At 55.0% G+C, this 19,096-nt stretch overlaps 5 protein-coding genes across 5 annotated transcripts; 2 read left to right on the plus strand and 3 right to left on the minus strand.

The window, feature by feature from the left end:
- Window positions 1-595: 595 nt before the first annotated feature.
- On the plus strand, window positions 596-2,874 carry LMH87_004315 (uncharacterized protein; the record flags this gene model as incomplete). The annotated part of the gene is made up of 4 exons (XM_056195514.1): window positions 596-614; window positions 673-709; window positions 761-1,033; window positions 1,107-2,874. The coding sequence occupies 4 exons, from the start codon at window positions 596-598 to the stop codon at window positions 2,872-2,874; spliced, it is 2,097 nt and encodes a 698-aa protein (XP_056049136.1).
- A 550-nt stretch (window positions 2,875-3,424) lies between these two features.
- LMH87_004316 (uncharacterized protein) lies at window positions 3,425-5,217 on the minus strand (the record flags this gene model as incomplete). Its single annotated transcript, XM_056195515.1, has 3 exons — window positions 3,425-3,771; window positions 3,970-5,045; window positions 5,144-5,217. 3 exons carry the CDS (start codon window positions 5,215-5,217, stop codon window positions 3,425-3,427), a joined length of 1,497 nt encoding a protein of 498 aa, XP_056049137.1.
- Window positions 5,218-5,719: 502 nt separating this feature from the next.
- Window positions 5,720-6,733, minus strand: LMH87_004317 (uncharacterized protein; the record flags this gene model as incomplete). Its single annotated transcript, XM_056195516.1, has 1 exon — window positions 5,720-6,733. The coding sequence occupies one exon, from the start codon at window positions 6,731-6,733 to the stop codon at window positions 5,720-5,722; it is 1,014 nt and encodes a 337-aa protein (XP_056049138.1).
- Window positions 6,734-9,267: 2,534 nt separating this feature from the next.
- On the plus strand, window positions 9,268-11,886 carry LMH87_004318 (uncharacterized protein; the record flags this gene model as incomplete). The annotated part of the gene is made up of 1 exon (XM_056195518.1): window positions 9,268-11,886. One exon carries the CDS (start codon window positions 9,268-9,270, stop codon window positions 11,884-11,886), a length of 2,619 nt encoding a protein of 872 aa, XP_056049139.1.
- A 421-nt stretch (window positions 11,887-12,307) lies between these two features.
- LMH87_004319 (uncharacterized protein) lies at window positions 12,308-14,654 on the minus strand (the record flags this gene model as incomplete). The annotated part of the gene is made up of 5 exons (XM_056195519.1): window positions 12,308-12,419; window positions 12,479-14,040; window positions 14,093-14,368; window positions 14,421-14,518; window positions 14,573-14,654. The coding sequence occupies 5 exons, from the start codon at window positions 14,652-14,654 to the stop codon at window positions 12,308-12,310; spliced, it is 2,130 nt and encodes a 709-aa protein (XP_056049140.1).
- Window positions 14,655-19,096: the final 4,442 nt, after the last annotated feature.

The raw sequence follows: 19,096 nt of genomic DNA on the forward strand, positions 1-19,096 counted from the left end.
CGATTTTGTTTTCACGGTCATTTGTCAGTGGCGTTGGGTTACAATATAGTTATGCTGTATATAGGTAGTATTTATCTGTGTCTGCATTCTATACTCAGCCAGCGCGCGAGTGGCAGAATCTAGGTACGCCGGGGGCGCGCAGCTCTGACATAGGCGGCGCCGCGGATACGAGCACATTTTAATGTGAGAGAGATGTTGAATCATACTTGACTAAGCGCATAAAAGAAGTAAATCAATAAACTATAATGAAGTATTTTCGTCATCGAAAATTGGCATTTATCGCCTGACTGAAACTTGTCGTCTTAGTTGTAAATTGCCCGGCGTTTGCCTACTGCGTGGCCAACGGAGCTGCCAGCTGGCAGTCACTCGACCAGCGTCGCCGTCAGCCGGCCGCTTTCAAGTTGCAAACGGCGCGTCTCAAACGCGTAATTGGCAGCCATTAACTTCTTTGTGCTTCTACCGTCGCAAAAGCTCATGATGTCTGCATCTTCAAACGCCGCACCCGCCTCACATTCCGCCCCAGCCATGCGCTCCCACTAAGTGCCGTGGCATACAATACCTATCACTTCTTCTTTGTTTCCATCTTTACTTCAAAATGTTTTACAGTAATCAGAGTATGTACGCGCTTATAAATTCCGTGCTCTGCTCGCGGTGCTGACTGACACGGCGCAGTTTTGACCAGCACGCAATATGGCGTTTCCACCATCTGGTGAGCATCCTCCAACGAGAACCTATCCTCTCGCGACTAACACGACGCTAGGCTCGTTGCCACCGTTGGCAAGTCCCACCAGAAACGCGTCAACAAGAGGACTATCCAGGATGTCGACGTCCCCCGGGCCTGCGACCAGATTCTCGATCCGGGCGCCCCTCTGGCCTTGCGCCTCCAGGGCAATCTCTTATACGGCGTCTCGCGAGTCTTTGCAGACCAATGCGGCTACCTCCTCTCCGACACTGAAAAGACGCAAAATGACATGATGACTTTTTTCCGCGCCATCAAGGCGAGCCACCTCGATCTGCCAGACACCAAGACCAAGTAAGTTCCGTGAACAGGCCCGATCAGCCACATTCACTGCTCACCTGCTAACCCCTTTCCCTTTCTTTATCAGGCGCGTGAGCATTACTCTCCAGGACGATCCCAACTTTGACCCCATGAGCCAGCTCCCGCCGCTTGATCTCAGCATCATTGACGCCGACTGGCTCGCGATACCCAGCCAGGGCTCCGCCACCAAGTTCTCGCAAATGTCTCCTCTGCAGGCTTACACGAGCAGGCACGGCTCCGTGAACCGCCACACGTCCCACATCAATCTTGAGCTCCCACCGTCTTCCCACTCGCCTGGAAGCTACAGGCTACCGTCCCATCTCGACCAGAGCAGCTCGCCCTATGCCAAGCTCGGTCACTACGACGACGTGCCCGAGTTTGTCCCAACCAATGAGGACGAGTTCGACGCCATTGCAGGCATCGGCCTGAACTTTGACGGCGACGGCAATTTGATCGAAGCTGTGGTAGACGAGCCGGAGCTTCCGCCCTTCTTCGGTGACACGCCCTCCAACATCTCCATGCCCGCCTCGGGCGCACAGCAGCAGCTCCCGCCGATGGAGGACGCCTTCATCGCAATGGGCGAGGAGCAGGTGCTCCCCGATGCGGAAGCGTTCCCAGCGCCGCCACTCGCCACGTCCAATAAGAACAAGCAGCCCGCGCTGTCCGACGAGGGCGATACAGTCACCACCACAGAAGTCGAGCAGGCAGCGGCGGCGCCGGCGAAACGCCGCAAGATCACCCGGCACGTTTTCATGGCCGACGAGGATCCGTTCCTGCCGCGCGGAGAACAGAAATACTGGATGGAGCACTACGTCGACATAATGGCCACTGCCACCAGGCTCCGGGACGGCACCGCGCCCGCCCAAGCCAAGAGAAATGCAATCGCATTTGTCCTGCACAACGGCGTCGCCAACGTGGGCCTCTCATCCCGAATGACCGGCGGCATCGTCCATCCTCTCGCCGCCCCATTCAGCGGCTGGAACGTCCTCTCGCAGCTGCAACCCGACGTCTTCGGCCAGCCCGAGCCTCAGACACCGCGTCGCTCGCGCCGCCGCAAGTCCGCCGAGGCCTTTGACGACGAGGCAGCTATGGAACAGGAGCAGCAGCGCAACGTTCGCCCCCGACACGACTTGGACGACCCTGCTGAAACTGGCCGCGGTCAGCATGCTGATGAGATGCCGCCGCCGCCGCAGCCGCCCATGCTACCCAGCCAAGACGACTCGTACTTTGAGATGGGCATGGACGCGCTCCCGGACATGGCCGACCACCACTCTTCCTCCGCCATGCCCTGGAGCCGTCAAGGCTCCGCGGCCCCCGGCTCCTCCGTCCGCGGCGGCGGCCCTCCCGGCAGCGCGCGCAAAGCCGCCGCTTCGAGCCCTCTGCTGCGCAAGAGGACCAACCTCATCGCGGGCCTCGATCGCCGCAGCGACCCCGTCGAGCCCCCGACGCCATCCCAGCTGGTGGCGCTCCACAACCTGTCGGCCCTCGACTCTTCTGCCGTGGACGTGGATCCCGTGCTCGACTTTGGCGACGCTGCCTATGCCGGCCTGGACGCGGCCAGCCAGGAATTTCTCGATTACGCCTCCAAGCGCGCCGTCGTTCACGGAGACGTTGTTGCAGGGACGGGAAGCGACCGTCGTCGCTGGATCGACTTTGAGTACATTGCGAGCCCGCTCAAGCACGACGGCGCCACGGCGGCGCATGCCTTTTTGCACGTGCTGGCGCTGGCCACGCGCGGTGTCGTCTCGGTTCGTCAGGACAACAATGAGCAGGGCACGCAGCCGTTTGGTGCCATTTACGTGGGTATCAATCTCTCCCGGGGCGGAGAAGAGTAAATAATTGCTATGGGTTTATCCTTCCTTGTTTTCTTCTTTATGCTTCGTTTGCCATTTTTTTTGTTTTCTCTGGGAGGCTTTTTATACTGGCAGTTACAAATGGGCATCGCTGGCATCTACTCTACATTTTTCTTTTTATTTCGACGTTTTTGCTACTGGGAAGAAATGCATTCCGATTGGGGGTGAGGGTACAACTGGTATTATATGGATTGGCAAGGGTTTTTTCTTTCGGTTGTTTTTGTTCTGCGGCAAGCTACGACATACATACATTCGCTCCCGGATTTTATGCATGGTCTGGGGAAGGTGGGAAAGGAGATCAGCCGACACTTGGTACTTTGATACCGGGTGGAAATATTGGGATTTGGAGAGGCGGCAAACGACATCGATCGATATTTGGTACTATGATATTGGGTGAACATTTTTAGCTTACAAAGACCTGCTGGAGAAACAGCACACAAATCAAGCACGGCACAGTCTATCAGGAACTCGTCAAGAATTAAATAAGATTTGTTCATTTGTGCACACGAATTTACGGCATGCGTGGTATATACTAAGCGTCAAATACGTCGTCATCATCTACAACTTCGCGGTCCTCAAATACAAGGTACTCGGCGTCGGCTTGCTCACCAGTCTGGCCAGTAAAATTTTCCCAGGCCTGCCGCACAGGCTGCAGCATGTCGTCGCGAAACGCCAAGTCCAGTACAGGGGCGCCAAACGTTACAATGCTATCGTCGGCGTTCAAAGAGGGCAATCTCGCGCCTCTTTGCTCGTACTGGAGCCTAAAAACAACTTCGGGAGGTTCTAGGTTCCCGGAGGCCGCTTGCAGAAGAGACGATAGTGCCGTGTCCAAGAGAGCCCTGGACGATGGTGTCGAAATGGTGCTCAAGTAGACAATGCCTGATAGCAGATGCGGTTAGCAAATGTGCCCATTCCAAATGAATGCAAAAGAAGTGGAGTTGAGTAGTGTCAATCAGGTTGTCAGAAGATTGATCGTCATTGTAATTCAGACAATGTAGATAAGTATTCGTATTCGTAGGTTCATCCGGACACTGAGGAATTTGCGAGGGCAAAAGAGGAGAAAAGAAGACAACTTACATTGACCAACGGGACATTCCCCCGTGTCGCTCGAGTGTACCATGGCGTATATGGGATACTGTGACATATGCCCGTTGCCACCAGCCACCAAGCCGGCTGGGAATGCCACGACGATGGCAGAAGGGGTTGGAGACCCCTCCACCACCGTTTCAAACAAGTTCGGTAGAGCAGTACCAATCACAGCCGTGGTTCGCGCCAGACTCACTCCATCTGCAGGGCTGGTTTCTGAGCCACGGAACAGTGTCTTGGCTCTTACCACCATGTCGTTGGAAAGAGAAATGTCCAGCTTGACCGCCTCGTCCGAGCGCTTCGCCACTTGTGTGATGCCGGTGCCGAGCATGTACACAGCGCCGCCGACGGCAGCAGCACGACACCCAACCTGGCATACCTCGGACAAGCCGCCCCATTTCGGGTAGACGGCCGCGAAGCCAGCACCGAAAACGCCCATGGAGCCCAAGTGGCGGCTGATAACGGCCAGCCCATTCTCGACCGAGATGTTTCCATCCAGGCTGAGGGTCAGGGTGATGATGTAAGACTGTAGCATAGTATCAAGCTTGAATTCGGAGCTTAGAAACTCGGCGAGCGGCTTGTCAGCGTGGGGCTTCCAAACCTCAGCCTGCGACTCAGACTCGAAGTCGAACACAAACTTGAGAAACTTCATCAGCGACCGCTTGGCTCGGACCGGTATTGCCGTACTCAAGAAGACATCTTCTCTCGTGGACGGAATGCGAGCGAGTGTGGGCGTGGTCGCGTCTTCTGTTTCGGCCTGGAAGATGAAGAACGACCCGACGGCCTGAAACTCAATCTGCCGAAAGGCCTTGGAGGAGACGAGCTTGTTGAGGAGCTCGGACCGGGCGTGGATGAGCTGCGGCGCGAGGGCCAAGCTGTAGCCACGCGGCGACGGTGGGCCGTCCGCCGTGGTCACCTTGGCGGCGCGAAAGATTCCCGGCGCGTCGGGCGATGCATGCTTCTGGGCCCAGGCGTCGGCTTCCTGGAGGCTAAAAGCAGCTTCGTGTTCTCCGTAGTAGCTTTCGGGGTCGACGTGGAGGATGTTCTTGCCTGATCGCGAGAGAGCCCTTTTTTGTTCCAACACGGGGTCAGTCAGAAAATTTCAGGGTTCTCTTTTTTGGTAGACATCTGAGCGCCTTTTTTTTCCGATGGAATCCAAGCTTACAGGGCAAAGAGAGACTGCTGCAGTCCCGTGCCGCTGATAACTACATCCCAATCAGTGTCTGAGAGGGATTCCATGCTTGCGCAGGCCAAGCTGTGATGAAACGAGGTGGAAGAAGGAAGAGAGAAGGAAGAGAAGAAAATTGGCTTGAAATTCTGCGGTACGAGGGCAGTCTAGTGAAGTGGGGGTGCTGCCTCAGGCGGTGTCTCCAGCTCCCCTGCAACGCCCACAAAGTTTGTCGCTGCTGTGGGAACTCGGTCTCGTTTTTCTCTTCTTCTCTATCCGCTCGCCTCAAATTATCCTCCGCGGCGTCTTTGGCCTCTGGCCCGTGGCGCTGCGATTTTATTTGAACTGAGTGGTAGAGCAAGCCGTCGGCCGGTATCTACTGCCCTAGAATAAAGTCTGAAAGGGTGGTTCGAATGGTTGATACATTTTTACTACACACAATTATCATGAGTGTTTTGCCGGGGCAGTACAACCCGGCACATGATTGCAACTTCTACCAAAGCAAAGCTCACGAACTCTCCAACTTGCGATGGCGTGCCAATCGGGTATCATGCTAGTTTTATTGATGCTATGCTACACTGCCATAACATCGGCAAATCCCTTCCACCGCTTCTCGACAAAGCCAAGTAGCTGTTTGGACCGTAGATGCTTCGGCGTCAGCACGGTGCCGCCGTGTTTCGAAATGGACAGTATGGCCGTAGTCCCCCCCGTGCAGTCTGCCACTACCGTAAGGCTCTCGTCGCAGAGCGACTCCTCCAACGTATCAGGGTCGACCAGCACCCAGTACTTGCCCTCGGTCGGGCGGTCTGTTTCCTTGCCGGTGAAGACGGCCGCCGTGCAGGCAATGGGGAAGCCATTGATTGAGAGCGGCTTGGGGTTCTTTCGGGAGCAGACGACTAGTTCCCTGTCCGGATCGTAGCGAGCTTGCGGCAGCTTTGTATCGCGCAGAGCAGCTAGCGTAGCAGCCCACGCGGCGTCAAACTGGTTTCCGTCCAGCGAGATGAAGAAAATATCAATGTAGAGCACCCAGTAGGCAATGACCTGGCGCTCATCGCCAAATTGATCATCGTTTTCGCCATCCGCGTCCTTCATCTCCTCGTCATCAGCCGTTGTCGGGTCTGCCGTTTGTGTATGCCATATGCGAAAGTCGGACGCATCGAGGAGCTTGGAGCTGTGAAGTAACGAGTAGACTCTTGTGCTGAGAGTCTGAGCCAGCGTCGAAGGCGGGCCACCAGGCAGGTTTTGAGGAGAGGAACCGGTCGCTAGTTCAATATTGGGGACGAGCAAGTCGTAGTCGCGCAGCTCGGACTCGGTATTGGAGGCGCGGTAGTTGGGAATATTGGTCGTCAAGATGGATTCGGCGCGGACGCCACAGATGGCTGTCGTGTCGCCAATTCTCACCAGAGAGCTGCCATGAGCATGCGAAAGCGATGATAGATTGACTTCAGGCATGCGGGCTTCGTCTGGGGCGCGGCCATTGCTTCGCGCCGGTGGAACGTCTTCGTTGGAGGGCTCGAGGTTGGCGAGTAGATATGGGTGCGGCGAAAGCTTCGCAAAGGTGGCGCGGGACAGGCCAGCCTCGGCCATGGTTGTTATTGTGATTTGGGTGTGAAGTTGATCTTGGGAAACGATATGGAATACAGGCAGTCCTGAAGCTAAGGCGTAGCGTAGCGCAGAAGGATGATTATGCCGTTTGAAAATTGGGCAAGCTTCTTTTCTGTAGAAAACTCGACTGTCGCCGGTTCGCCTGGGTGGGCTAGGTGGGGCCATGGTAGATGGACCCGATGCCCGCGCCAGTGAAGCGCAACCGTAGATGATTATTCTCAGTGTGTCTGCAAGTGAAGAATTATGAAGAATACTCATTGAGGTCTGAACTGAACGCTGAATTATCGAGGGCCTGACTTGATGAAATAAACCACCATATCATTCTTGACGGGCTCAACCAGTGCAAGGCTAGATCCGCTGCAGGCGAGAAGCAACAGGAAAAGCCAGACCGTATCCGTACTCATCATTTCCAAAGTATGATCCGGGGTAAATTAGAAAGATCAAATAACATGCACTTTTTTCTTCTTCTGGTGCTGACATCTTTCGGATTAATTGACCATCGCGAAGTTGGGCACCTGGCTACACAATCGTGGAAGATGTGCGCCCCAACTGAAGACATCACTGGGTGTGTTGGGCGACCATGTTAGAATAAAGTCCTTTTAAAGGAAAGCTTTGTTACATTTTTTTTTGTTTGTTTGTGTCGTTGCCAATGGTAAACGATCCGAGGACATCCTGACTATCAGCTAGCTGATACGTGAACAATGCTAGCTCCTAGTTGTGAGACCTTGGACAAGGCTTAATACGCATGAGTTGTGCATGTGCACAAACCGCCATGCACAAACCGACCGAGGTCCTGAACTAGAAAACCTTCAAAGCAAGATCCTAGTGGCAAACAGTCAATAATGCAGATATTTTCAATATCTTTGGTAAGTCGGAAGCTTCCAGCGAGGCCGCCCCCGCGTCTCGCGCCGTTTGCAGGCTCAAAAGCCAGGCGATGCTGCATGACGCCACCAATGCGACGCTGTGTTGGTTACGCAACAAGAAAGACCCAAAGTGACAGCTTTCATTCTTGAGTTTCGACGCCACTTGTATCCATCTATTGATCATCATTACTCTGTGCAGGCTACGAGAGGATATTACCTCCAGGTTCCCCTCTCGCACTGGTGGGCGTGTGGCTCGCTGGTTGGCTGGCATCTGGGTTGGCATGATCCTGGCCGCCTCTGACGAATCACAGCTCGCCTATAGCCGCCCGTTTCTTTAGCTCCCGCCACCCCCAATTTTGTGAGTCTCTTCTCCAAGCTTCATCTCCATACCTGCCTCTAGGGGTCGTCCGTTTACACCACGACATGGCTCAAAAGTTCGCATCACCCAGCCTTGCCGGCTGGCTTCGAGCGCGGCTTCGCTGCGAGCCGACATCATGGATAATATTACTCCACTTGGATAAATGAATTGGCCTTCGCACCCGTCTCGCTGAGCACTCACATCAGGCGCTGTTTGTTGGGTCGGACATGCTTCTTGTGGCACGTAATGCTAACAGAACAAGCAAAAAAGCATGGGCTTGTCGTTTGGCGAGACTATACTTTTCTTTTTCCCAAGGCGAGATTATAGGATACTGTTCATCAGATACACGACATATCCTGGCCCCGGGATCGATCCAGCGCCGCTAGTCAAGCAAAACAATCGACTCAACGCTCTGCAAGTCAACAACGCCTCTACCGCAGAGAGAGGGTATACTCAGTATGGGGCTTCACACCATTACCCGTTGGCTACTGCTGCACATGCAAGCCTCATCACCTTTTCGCCCCGCGGAGTGTACCATTCACCGTGCCGCACCGCTACTCTGTGTGATGATCACTTCGCTCGGCCCCTGCAAAGCCGCTGGAACCCTGCGAGTCGTCCAGGCTAGCACCACCACCCACCACGTTAGCCCCCCTCGTCGCAGCCAATCTCGACGAGCTCCCAGCCGCTGACCTGTCTCGGCCAGTTGGCCATGCATGTCCGACCGTTCTCGACGGAGCCATTCATGTCCCTCCCCGGCCCCTCGTCACATTTGGCCTCAGCATGTCCAACCTGACGTCTTGGCAGCATCCGGCTTAGTCGCCCCCAGTGAAATCCTCATTGGCATCCGATCTAGCTCCTCCATTATGCCCGCTGAATCCGCTCTGCGGCATGTCTCTGAGGGGTGCATCTTGCGCCCAGCCCAGCCTTGAGGCCTGAGCTTTCATATATTCTTCGCCTAGCCACGCCTTGCTCACCGCAGCTAGCTCTTCCTTTTTATTTCCAGTGTCAACGCATTCTCCCTGCCCGTACGTCTTTGCATGACGATTCTCGCCTTGCGGCCGTCCCCGGCTGTTACTTTGCTTCTTTATTGCCCTGCATACCCAGCCACGAAGCTGCCGCAATACATGAGCACCCCAGGCGGACCAGCTCAACTAGAGCGCTGCACCGAGCAGTAATAAAAGCACTTTGCGCAAATCGAAAGCGCATAGTCTCGACCCACGCACGATCACTGGGCAGAGTTCACTCGTGTTTCTCTATAGCGGCAAAAATAATCCGAGTCCGCATCTCTAGCCGAAATGGCTCCTTTCAACTACGGCCACTCTGTCGCCGATGCGGTTCACAATGCACTTTCAAAGCTCTCGAGACGAATCAATATACCACTTACTCCCACCAGCCCTCCTGGCCTTGTACAAGCCAACGTTGTCGACCCTTGGTCGAAATCAGGAAAATATGGTCTAGGATGGACCTACTTTGCGCTGGCACTCGTTGTGTCCGTCGTCGTGGTGCGCGCCTGGCATTTTTGGCAGGACAAGATCCGCCAGGCCATCTATAAGCAAGAGCTGGAAAACCATTACAGAACAACATATAATGTCGACTCGGAAGTCTTTCTCTCGGCTCTCCGAACCGGCCAAGGGACGCAGTTTTTCCCAGAAGGCCCCAACATCGGCGAGAAGCAATTTCGTCCCAAGGCGCACTTTTCTTCGGTTGGCATCATCAACGACACACTGGCGTTATTTCGATGGGTCTTCTACAGACCTATTCCCGACGTTGTCATTTTTAAATATCGCTTCACATTTTCGTCACTGGCCGTCCTAGCATGCTCATTCATTGCCGTCGTTTTTGTGACACTCTACTGCTTCCTTCAGCAACCTCTATATTGGCAGAGCATTCAATTTGGGTCGCCTCCTCTGGCAATCAGATCGGGCATGATATCTGTGGCGCTGACGCCTTGGATCATTGCCACCAGCATGAAGGCCAACCTTTTGACTCTTGTTATTGGCATCGGTCCAGAGAGGCTCAACGTTCTACACCGCTGGCTTGGCTACCTCTGCCTGTTCTTGGCCCTCGTTCACATGATCCCATTTTATATCCAGCCTGTTTGGAAAGATAATGGCATGTCGGTCTTTTACAAACTCTTCCCCGACGGCAGCGGCATGATTTACGGTACCGGCATTGCTTGCATCGTTCCTCTTATTTGGCTTTGCGTGGCGTCTCTGCCCTGGATTCGCAGAATTGCATACGAAACATTTGTGATTTTGCACATTCCTGCTGGTATCCTCTATACTGCTCTGCTGTTCTGGCATACAAAGAACTTCTTGATGTCCTGGAGTTATCTTTACGCTACCCTTGCCATCTGGTTCGTCTGCTACATCATGCGTTTCTTCCGACTCAACTGGGTGCGGCCCTGGCGGCTGTCCTTTATGGTTGGCGATGAAGCTGCCGTGACACTCATGGCAGAGAACTGCGTCAAAGTCACCATTCCCACACAAATGCGCTGGCGACCTGGCCAATACGTCTATCTGCGTATGCCTGCCATTTCAGTCTTCGAAAACCATCCATTTACCATCTCATCTCTCTGCAGTGAGGATTTTCCCTCAGAATATGGCGAAGACTACCGAGACTGTGTTCTCGTCTTCCGACCCTATGGTGGCTTCACAAAGAAGGTCCTTGACACGGCGATGCAAAACGGCCCCTTCCACACATACCGTGCATTTCTAGATGGACCCTACGGTGGCATGCGGCGAGATCTCGCTGCTTTTGATACCTGTATACTGATTGCTGGCGGCAGTGGCATCACTTCCCTCATGTCCCAGCTTCTGAACCTCATTAAGCGCATGCGCGACGGCAAGGCCATCACCCGCAAGGTCGTCGTCGTTTGGGCCATGAAGAAGATGGACTCGATGCAGTGGTTCCGCGACGAGCTGAGCCTGTGCCGCGAGTCGGCGCCGCCCGAGAGCGTGACGTGCAAGTTCTTCGTCACGTCCGCCGTGCGCGACCGCCAAAACTTTGCCGGCATGCAGATGACGGCGCCCATCAACGGAGGAGCCGGCGCGGCGGCCGCCTCGCACAAACGCCAGCTGTCCCATCTCCTTCACAATAAGCTCGACGGCTTCGTCGCTGGAGTCGCGTCGAAACGCAATTCGGCGCTTATCTACGACGAGGCCAAGGGCGATCCCGAGCGTGAGCGAGAGCTGCGTGCGGAGAATGAGGATAAAATCACCGCGCTCCCGCCGCAAAAGTACCTGCAGCCACACCCACCCCAGCATCAACACCACGCCCAGCCGCCTCCTCCCCCGCAGCAGCAGCAACAGCACGAGTACGACGACGACGAGGCGCAGCGGCCGGTCAATGCCAACGGCTTCCCCATTGACAAGAAGCCCGACCACGACACCGAGTTCCACTTCCCGCCTCTCCATCGCGAGAACCCGCCGCACTTCAACTACGCCCCGGGGACCTTTAGCCACGACCTCGAGGATGGCGACGCCGTGCCGCACCCGCCCGAGCTCGCCCACCTGCGCACCACCAACATCGCCAACCCCGCCATGCCGTCATCCGCCAAGCCGCGGCCGACATCTACGTTTGGCCCGCCCTCGGGCTTCGACTTTGGCTTCCCCGCGACGCCGACCGAGTTCCAGAAGAGCTTGATGCGGTCCGCCTTTCCCGTCCCGCACGAGATTGACGGCGGCTGGAGCCTCGAGTACGGCCGTCCGGAGCTGGGCTACATGCTGCGCCAGTGGGCGACGGGCGGTGCCGACGGGCGCGGCATCCTCGGCCGCCGGACGGCCGTCTTTGTCTGCGGCCCGCCGGCGATGCGCGTCGGCGTGGCGAATACCGTCGCGCAGCTCCAGGCCGAGATTTGGGGCGACGACGAGCTGGAGGAGATTTTCCTGCATACGGAGAATTATGCCCTGTAAATACCCATTGTCTACGTCGACTTTGTCATGTACATTTTCCTAGTTATAGTGTCTTTTTTCTCGGAATGGGACTCAAAAAGAAATCTCGCAGTCTTTTGTTTCATATTTTCATATCAATATACCACTCTTTGCGTCACACAAACACACGCATACACAACAGACACCTCGCGAGTGTCTATGTCGCATTTATAATAACATGCCAAAGATGCAATGTCGCTTGATTTGATAATAGTAGCAGTAATAAGTAAACAAAAGTACCTGATACAAGACATACAAAAACCCTTCTTTCATCGTGTTCCCTCAGTCTCCATATTGGAAGAGCAAAATTTCTTTCCCTTGCGTTCTCACCATACATCCCCGATGTTCGCCAGTATAATGATACTGTCCATTCTGAGCCTTCGTCATTGGGTTTTCAATGCCACTAGTTGTTGTCCTGCAGGGGCGCGGGCGCGGCAGGGCTGAGCGCGTCGGTGACGGTAGGCTTGGCGCGCAGGGTGAGGGGGAAGGGGTACTCGTCGGGGTCTTCCTCGGCGCTGCGATCAATATTAGTATTATTGAAGTGAGAGTTTTCCTTTACAAGGAGTGTACGTACGGAAGTTTCCAGGCGACATAATCCTCAGTGCTCAGCCCCTCGCGACCTTCTTGCAGGCTCGCAAAGTCGCCAGGCGTCATCATGCCCGTGCGGTCTCTGGGCGAACCCGGTACCGAGAACGGGCGCGAAATCTTTTGCTCGACACCGGGGATGTAGTCCTCGTCAGCCTCGTCCTCGGCGCCAAAGGAGTCAGGGTAGGCGCGGCGCAGGGCGAGCTGTCGAGCCTTGACGTACTCCATGCCCATGCGCTTCCAGTCGAGCAGGTCGGAGAGGCGCTCGGTGCGGTTGCGCTGGTTGATGCGTTGGCGGCGGGACTTGCCGCAAAAGTCAAACATGTGGCCGGTGAGCTCGTTGACCGAGTCGTCGACGCCCTTGGTGCGACGGTCGACAATGTAGATGCCGTAGTCGCTCGAGTTCTCAATGAGCTCCTCCATGTAGCAACCGAAGCCGGAGAGGTTGGTGGTGATGCTGGGGACACCCATGACGGTGCACTCGGCGGGGGTGTAGCCCCAGGGCTCGTAGTAGGACGCAAAGACGCCGAGGTGGCAGCCGCGGACAAAGTCGTCGTAGTCAAGGGGTAGCACGGGGTTGGCCGAGTTGAGGAATTCCGGGTGGAAGATGACCTTGACGCGGTCGGTGGGGTGGTTGAAGAGCTGCACGCGGCGGATCTGGTTGAGAACGGGGTCTTCATGATCGTTGACCATGTTATGGGTGACGATCGGGGGAAGGCCGTGTCGCTTCATGGCAAACAGGCGGCGGCGGAGGAGGACGCGATCCTGGCTGGAGATGAGCTCCTTCTCGTCGGGCATGGGGTCGCCATCGTGCCACTTTAGGGAACGCTCGAATATGCGGCGGCCGATGCTCTGCTCAATGACGTGCGTAGTGTCACGGAGCGATTTGATGACAGCCTGACCCTTGAGGGCCTCGACGGTGAGCGAGGTGGTCTTGGCGGGCATGATCAGGAAGGCGACGACGGTGATTTTGCTGCCAGACTCCTTGAGGCGGTGGTTGAGACGGGCGAGCGACTCGATGAACATGTCGACACCCTTATTTCTAAACTCATAGCGACCGGCGGTGAAGACGTAGATGGTGTTGTCGGGCTCAAAGTCGTAGTGGCCGTAAAAGTGCCCGCGAACAAAGTCGTGAATCTTTTCCTTGTAGACCTGATGCAGGTTCTGGAACTCGTGGACGGCGGAGAACTTGGTGACGTTGAGGCCGTTGGGCAGAACGCCGTCTGGCTTGCGCTTGAGCAGGTGTTCCGACTCGAAAGCGGTGATGTGGGAGACGGTGGTGAAGACGTCGCAGGAGTGGGTGGCGGCGCGCTCGATGCAGTAGCGGTGGTAGATGCCGCGCTTGCCAGCCTCGGCGTCGACGTCAAAGTTTTGCAAGTTGTTGTAAAAGTCTACGGAGCCGGCGCAGAGATATCGGCCGAGAAGGGTGGCGTGGGTGGTGAAGATGGTGGTGACATCAATGCGGCGCTTCTTGGTCAGGGGCAGAGCGACACCAGCCAGCCACTCGTGGAAGTGAGCAATAACGGCCTTGGATTTCTCGTGGCACACAAACTGGTCATGTTAGCGGAGGTGTGGACACTAGGTTGGTACGGGCGAGGCATACCTCTCCGAGGAACCAAGCTACGAGATAGCCAAAGACAATAGCCTCGTTGGTCTCGTCATCGTTGGGAGGCGCGGGGATGCTGGCAACGTTCCAGAGGTCGCCTTTCCAATCGTCCAGGTAGCCGTAGGCCGTCTTGGTGTCGAAGAGCAGGACGCGAGGAGCACCCTCGATGAGCCAGCGGCCGTACATGTAGCCAACGCCGCGATCCTTCATAGCCTGGAGGGTGGCGGCGAGCTCGGGGGTGTTGGGCTCCATCTCTTCCACCTCGACAGCAGCCTGCGGTAGGGTTAGCATGCACGCGCCGAGCCACTGGGAGGCGACGCCTTACCGATTGGTGGTTGAGGGGGCCGATGAGGGTATAGCGGTCGCCATACTCGGCCGTGGTGACGGGAGCCTTGGACTTGATGACGGAGTAGATGCCACCGACTGGCTAGGTTAGCAGAGCGATTGACGTTGGCAGCGCAGAAGCGAGGCAATTACCTCTGTGAGCAACCTCGGTGGCGATTTCAAAGAGGAGGTGGTTCTTGACGTCACGGACTGGCTTGTCGCCGTTGGAAGCCATGGCGACGGATGCGGACAGCCAGCGAAGCTGCGACGAGCTATGCGAAGAAGGCGTTTACTGCGAGCTTGATTCTTTGGCTTGAAGCCAGGGGAAGCTGAGACTAGCAACGGGTGGTCTGCCTCGTCTTCGATTGGGTCGGGGCGAATTTGGGGTCAGGTCGAGATGAGGGGGAGAGAGGACGCCACGCAGAGTGTGTCGTCTTTTTGTGCGGAGGACGGATGCGGACAGCTTTGGTGGCAGGGTGCGTCACAGGTTTGAGGAATTGGTAGGCGGCCGACGAGGCAAAAGAATGCAAAGGACGACAGTCTGATGCGGAGAGAAAAAGCAGACGACAACGACAGCGCTGATGGAGAGGAGGAGGAGGAGGGGCGGGCGCTGTCGAGGCTGGGCTCAGAAGCTGCTGCTGACAAGGATGGGGGATGGAGAAGATGGAGGCTGGAAATCTCTGGCAGCTGGACCAAGGCACAAGTCTCGTCACCGGTACAGGCTACCTACCAGTACGGGGAGCCTGCAGTGGTGCGCTACTGGTACTGCTAAACAAATCACCAGACGACCGCCCCAGCGAACCACTAAATGACGCTAGACGGCCCCCGACCGCAGCGAACCACAGCGCTCGAGAGGTCCTTTTTAGCGGGGAGCTCCAGGGCGGGTCTGGGGTATTTAGCGCCTGCAGCTCGCTGCAACCAGGCCCATTGCCAGGCCAAAAGCACGCTCTCTGAGTCGCTCGACTTGTGGGCGGCAGCTTACTCTGGGGATCATGCCTAACAAGGCCGGAGCTAGATCTGTTTGGCTGCCCTATTTCTCCTCATTTCTCCTCACTCAATTGTTGCCATTATTCGGGTTTCAACGTTGGCTTTTTTTTTTTTTTTTTTTTTCGCCCGTCAGGGTGGATGGTTACCTCGCCACCGGGGCGTTCTTCTCTGGGCCACGCAGTGGCGTCTACATTTCCAACTTGGACCAAGCTTGCAAGCCCTCGGCCAAATTCTGCTCACCTGCGCTCGACGTGGTTAGCTTCCCTCCAACTAGCTTTGTTCTCCTGAGCTCTTCCAGCAAACTCCAGCAACCGGCACTGGGCCGTGCCTCTGACGGCAACAGGCGGCCCGCCCATATCCCACGGCGTCTGCCAAAAGATTTTCTCTTCTTCTCACAGAGTCAATCCACCAGCTGACATGTATATATCGGCTGCTGGCGCAGAGACATCATCATGCTTGGTTCCATTCTCCGCATGACGGCCGACCACCGGAGCCAGCGCCACTGAGGGGCTGCTAGCGCGGCCGGCAGGATTCCGCGTTTTCGGAGTTGGTGATTTGCCTCACCTGGCTGTCATGACCAACGTCGTTATTCGTGCATATTCGTCTCTGTCGCCAGCTGTATTTTTTTATTCTGCTCCTTTTCCCTCCCTTTAACAGGACTTGGCTACTACCAGTATTTGACACAGCTTCTGTTGTCTCCATCGAGTTTCAAGAAACTCATGACAACGGACTGATGAGCTGCCGAGGATTTACGAAGCGTATTCCGTCAAAGACGAGATCTTCCTTGTCGTATCTGCTTCGTGTCTTCGCTTCTATATCCGGCCCAGCGAGCATGGCATGGAAGCGAAAGAAGGATGGACAAGTGACACTGCGCCTGGAAGGCCGATTCATCTTCCAAGGCTCAGTCATTTGCTACATCGCAAGCAATGCAAAACTGCATATGGCATTGGTGTTTAAAATGAAGAAAACAGTTCATACTCCTGTGCCGCAGGAGCCATTGCCCTTCTCTTTCCCCGGGCGACGAGAGAGCTTTTCCAGCTTATACCGCCTTCAGCAGTAAAATGTCTCGAAGAGCACGAAGCGCTTGATTCACTCAATGGATCGACTCGAGATAAGTCTATTTCTCAAAAACTGGTAGCGCAAACGCGAGCATACTGGCCATGATGTCCATCGTGCGGTTTCCATGAAATGTTCCAGCGGTCATTTTGGCATCGAGTTCGTCACAGAACTAGCATCGAAGTCGTTTGCTCAGGTAAAGTCATGGTCGATGGATATACGATGTATTCCATATGCATTATACAGTTGATGAAGCTTCTCTGACCGTGCACGTGAATCCCTCAACCTTTAGTGGCAGTTGCTAGGAGATGATTTCTACGTACAAGTGCTGTGCTCTTTGTCCCACGTGCTCGTTTCCAGATTCCATTTTGCCAAAATCTCTTCCTCTTCTTGTCTCTTGCATGCCCTAATCAAGTCATCCGCAATGGGGCTACACGAGTTTCAGAATAAGTGCTGTTAGCCTCTTCCTCATTAGCAGCCCCTGCCTTATCAGGCCGCGAGCAGGAGAAAGGTTCTCTCCACAAGACCCGATCGCCAACAGATGCTGCATAAATCGTAATTCAACTCATGAATCACAATGTGAATAAGATGCCATCATTATCGGCATCGATTTCAGCTATCGTTTTATACTATATGGTGCAAACGCGACCAGTATCAGAGATGAAACGCCGTTTTGAACCCCCGCCCTCCCGCCGTAGACAGCAGCCCGCTGCCCGGCTTGATTTTGCTTGACGGTTGGATCACCTCTGCAAAACAGTCGCAAAACAACTTAATCTTAATCATTCCCCCCGTAGTTTGAATTCGTAGAGTGCTTGCGGTACAAACTTGGAAACTTTGAGCGACAGCCCAGCCCGTGTACAAGCACAGTGTCCGCAGTCAAGCTGGGTACATGCGTCGCCCTCGACAGGCCTGCATGAACGCATCGGCCGTGCACCGGAATCGGATATGCGCAGCAATGCACCGCATCGGAGCACAATTCTGAGAGGGATTTTGTCCTGCGTCCTGTGCGCCAGCTGAGCACGCCGCAGGATTTTAAAATGAGATGGTTGCGCCCCGTGGTTCTGCGGCTGTGCCGGCTGCTGCACCCCCGCACTGCAATCTGCAGCCTGGTGTGCGTACGTATAGTCGCACATGGCAAACCCGCGTGGCCTGGGCAAAAGCAAATTCAATCACATTTCTACTGGTACTTTCGTGTTGTATTGTTGTTGTTGTTGTTGTTGTTGCTGTTGTTCTTCAATTGATGAGGCGTCGTCATAAAACGCTCAGGGACCCTTTTTCATCTCCCCCAGGCAGGGTATCTAGCCTGATCACCCGCAACATCCGCTCACCGTCACAAAGTGACTTGTAAACTGCAGCCGGGAAGCCACGCTGCTGGGTTCTGAGATTGCAGCTCTGAGAGGGAAAATGTACCGCTTCCGCTGCGCAGAGTCGCATCACACTGTGTGAGGGACAGAAGGGCTGCCCAGGGTAACCGTACCGCACGGCCCCTGATGGCCCGAAAAAGCCACCAGGAACACCCAGACCATTGTACCCGTTCAATTTACCCCTGACTATCCTCCATGCACATCACTGGTGCTGCCAAGGGTGTGTGACATGGCTTCAATCCCATGATGAGTCTAGCGCATTTTAAAAAGCCCATCCTGGCCATTGTTCTCCTCCAGGGCCTGGTTCAGGTAATTTCGTTGGGAACCCATAAATTAACGCCTGCGCTTTGTTCGAACAACCGACGGGGGCATGACCTGTCCTTGCGGATAACTACGGAGTACTGGTACGGATAAGTTGTGTGTATCATTTTTTCCAGATATCATACATCATTTAGCCGAGATAGCCTTTGCACTAGGAGCAAAGGAAACATGGAATCGACCAAGCCAATCGTTTAGCGTCGTTTGTTCCGATTCCGGGTTCGAGAAGCCTTGATGCTCCCGGGCCAACAAACGACGACAGCTCCAAGGTGCCAGCTCCAAGGGCCCGAGTGCTACGCTGCGGCGTTGTTTCCGTAACTTGATCACACGTTTTCGACATGGACCATACGTAGCAAATCACCAAGTCGGCGTAAAAGAAGACTAAAGGCATGCCGGTTTAGACTCTGCTGATGGCGTTGCTTCGCCCTGTCCTCGTTTGCATCAGCAGGAGTTTGCCGCCAGGCTTTGAATTCGTCCTCGCCGATGGCCAGGCAGCAACGTGAAATTCTTAGCAATGTTTCGAACTTGGAAAAAAGAAGGCAGGATTTTACTTGAGCCCCAAAGACCACTTGAAAAAGACGGGAGAGGCTGCTCCGGCCTTTGTGCACACAGGGCTGACCACGCGAACGCAGACATGGCGGGAGCTGGAACAAGGAACCAAAAAGTTCAAGAGAGTGACATCAGAAACAACCAAATCGATCGATTTGCAGCGGAAGAGAGGCGCACTGTTGCTTCAGATGTACACAGTGCAATCGGGGAGCTTGGACAGCAGCCAAAGCTGGCCCGGGAACAAAGGAACCTCTTGATTCATTATCGGCCAACAAGTTCTCACCACACCACAGACTACAGACCACAGACCACCGAGGAACGCGCTTGGACAGCCAAGGCACGTGGGAATACCAGAAGAGAACAGACCAACAAAGCAAGAAAGGAAAAGCTCAATGACCTCATT

The sequence above is a fragment of the Akanthomyces muscarius genome, chromosome 2 (assembly GCF_028009165.1).
Source record: "Akanthomyces muscarius strain Ve6 chromosome 2, whole genome shotgun sequence".
Classification (NCBI taxonomy): domain Eukaryota; kingdom Fungi; phylum Ascomycota; class Sordariomycetes; order Hypocreales; family Cordycipitaceae; genus Akanthomyces; species Akanthomyces muscarius.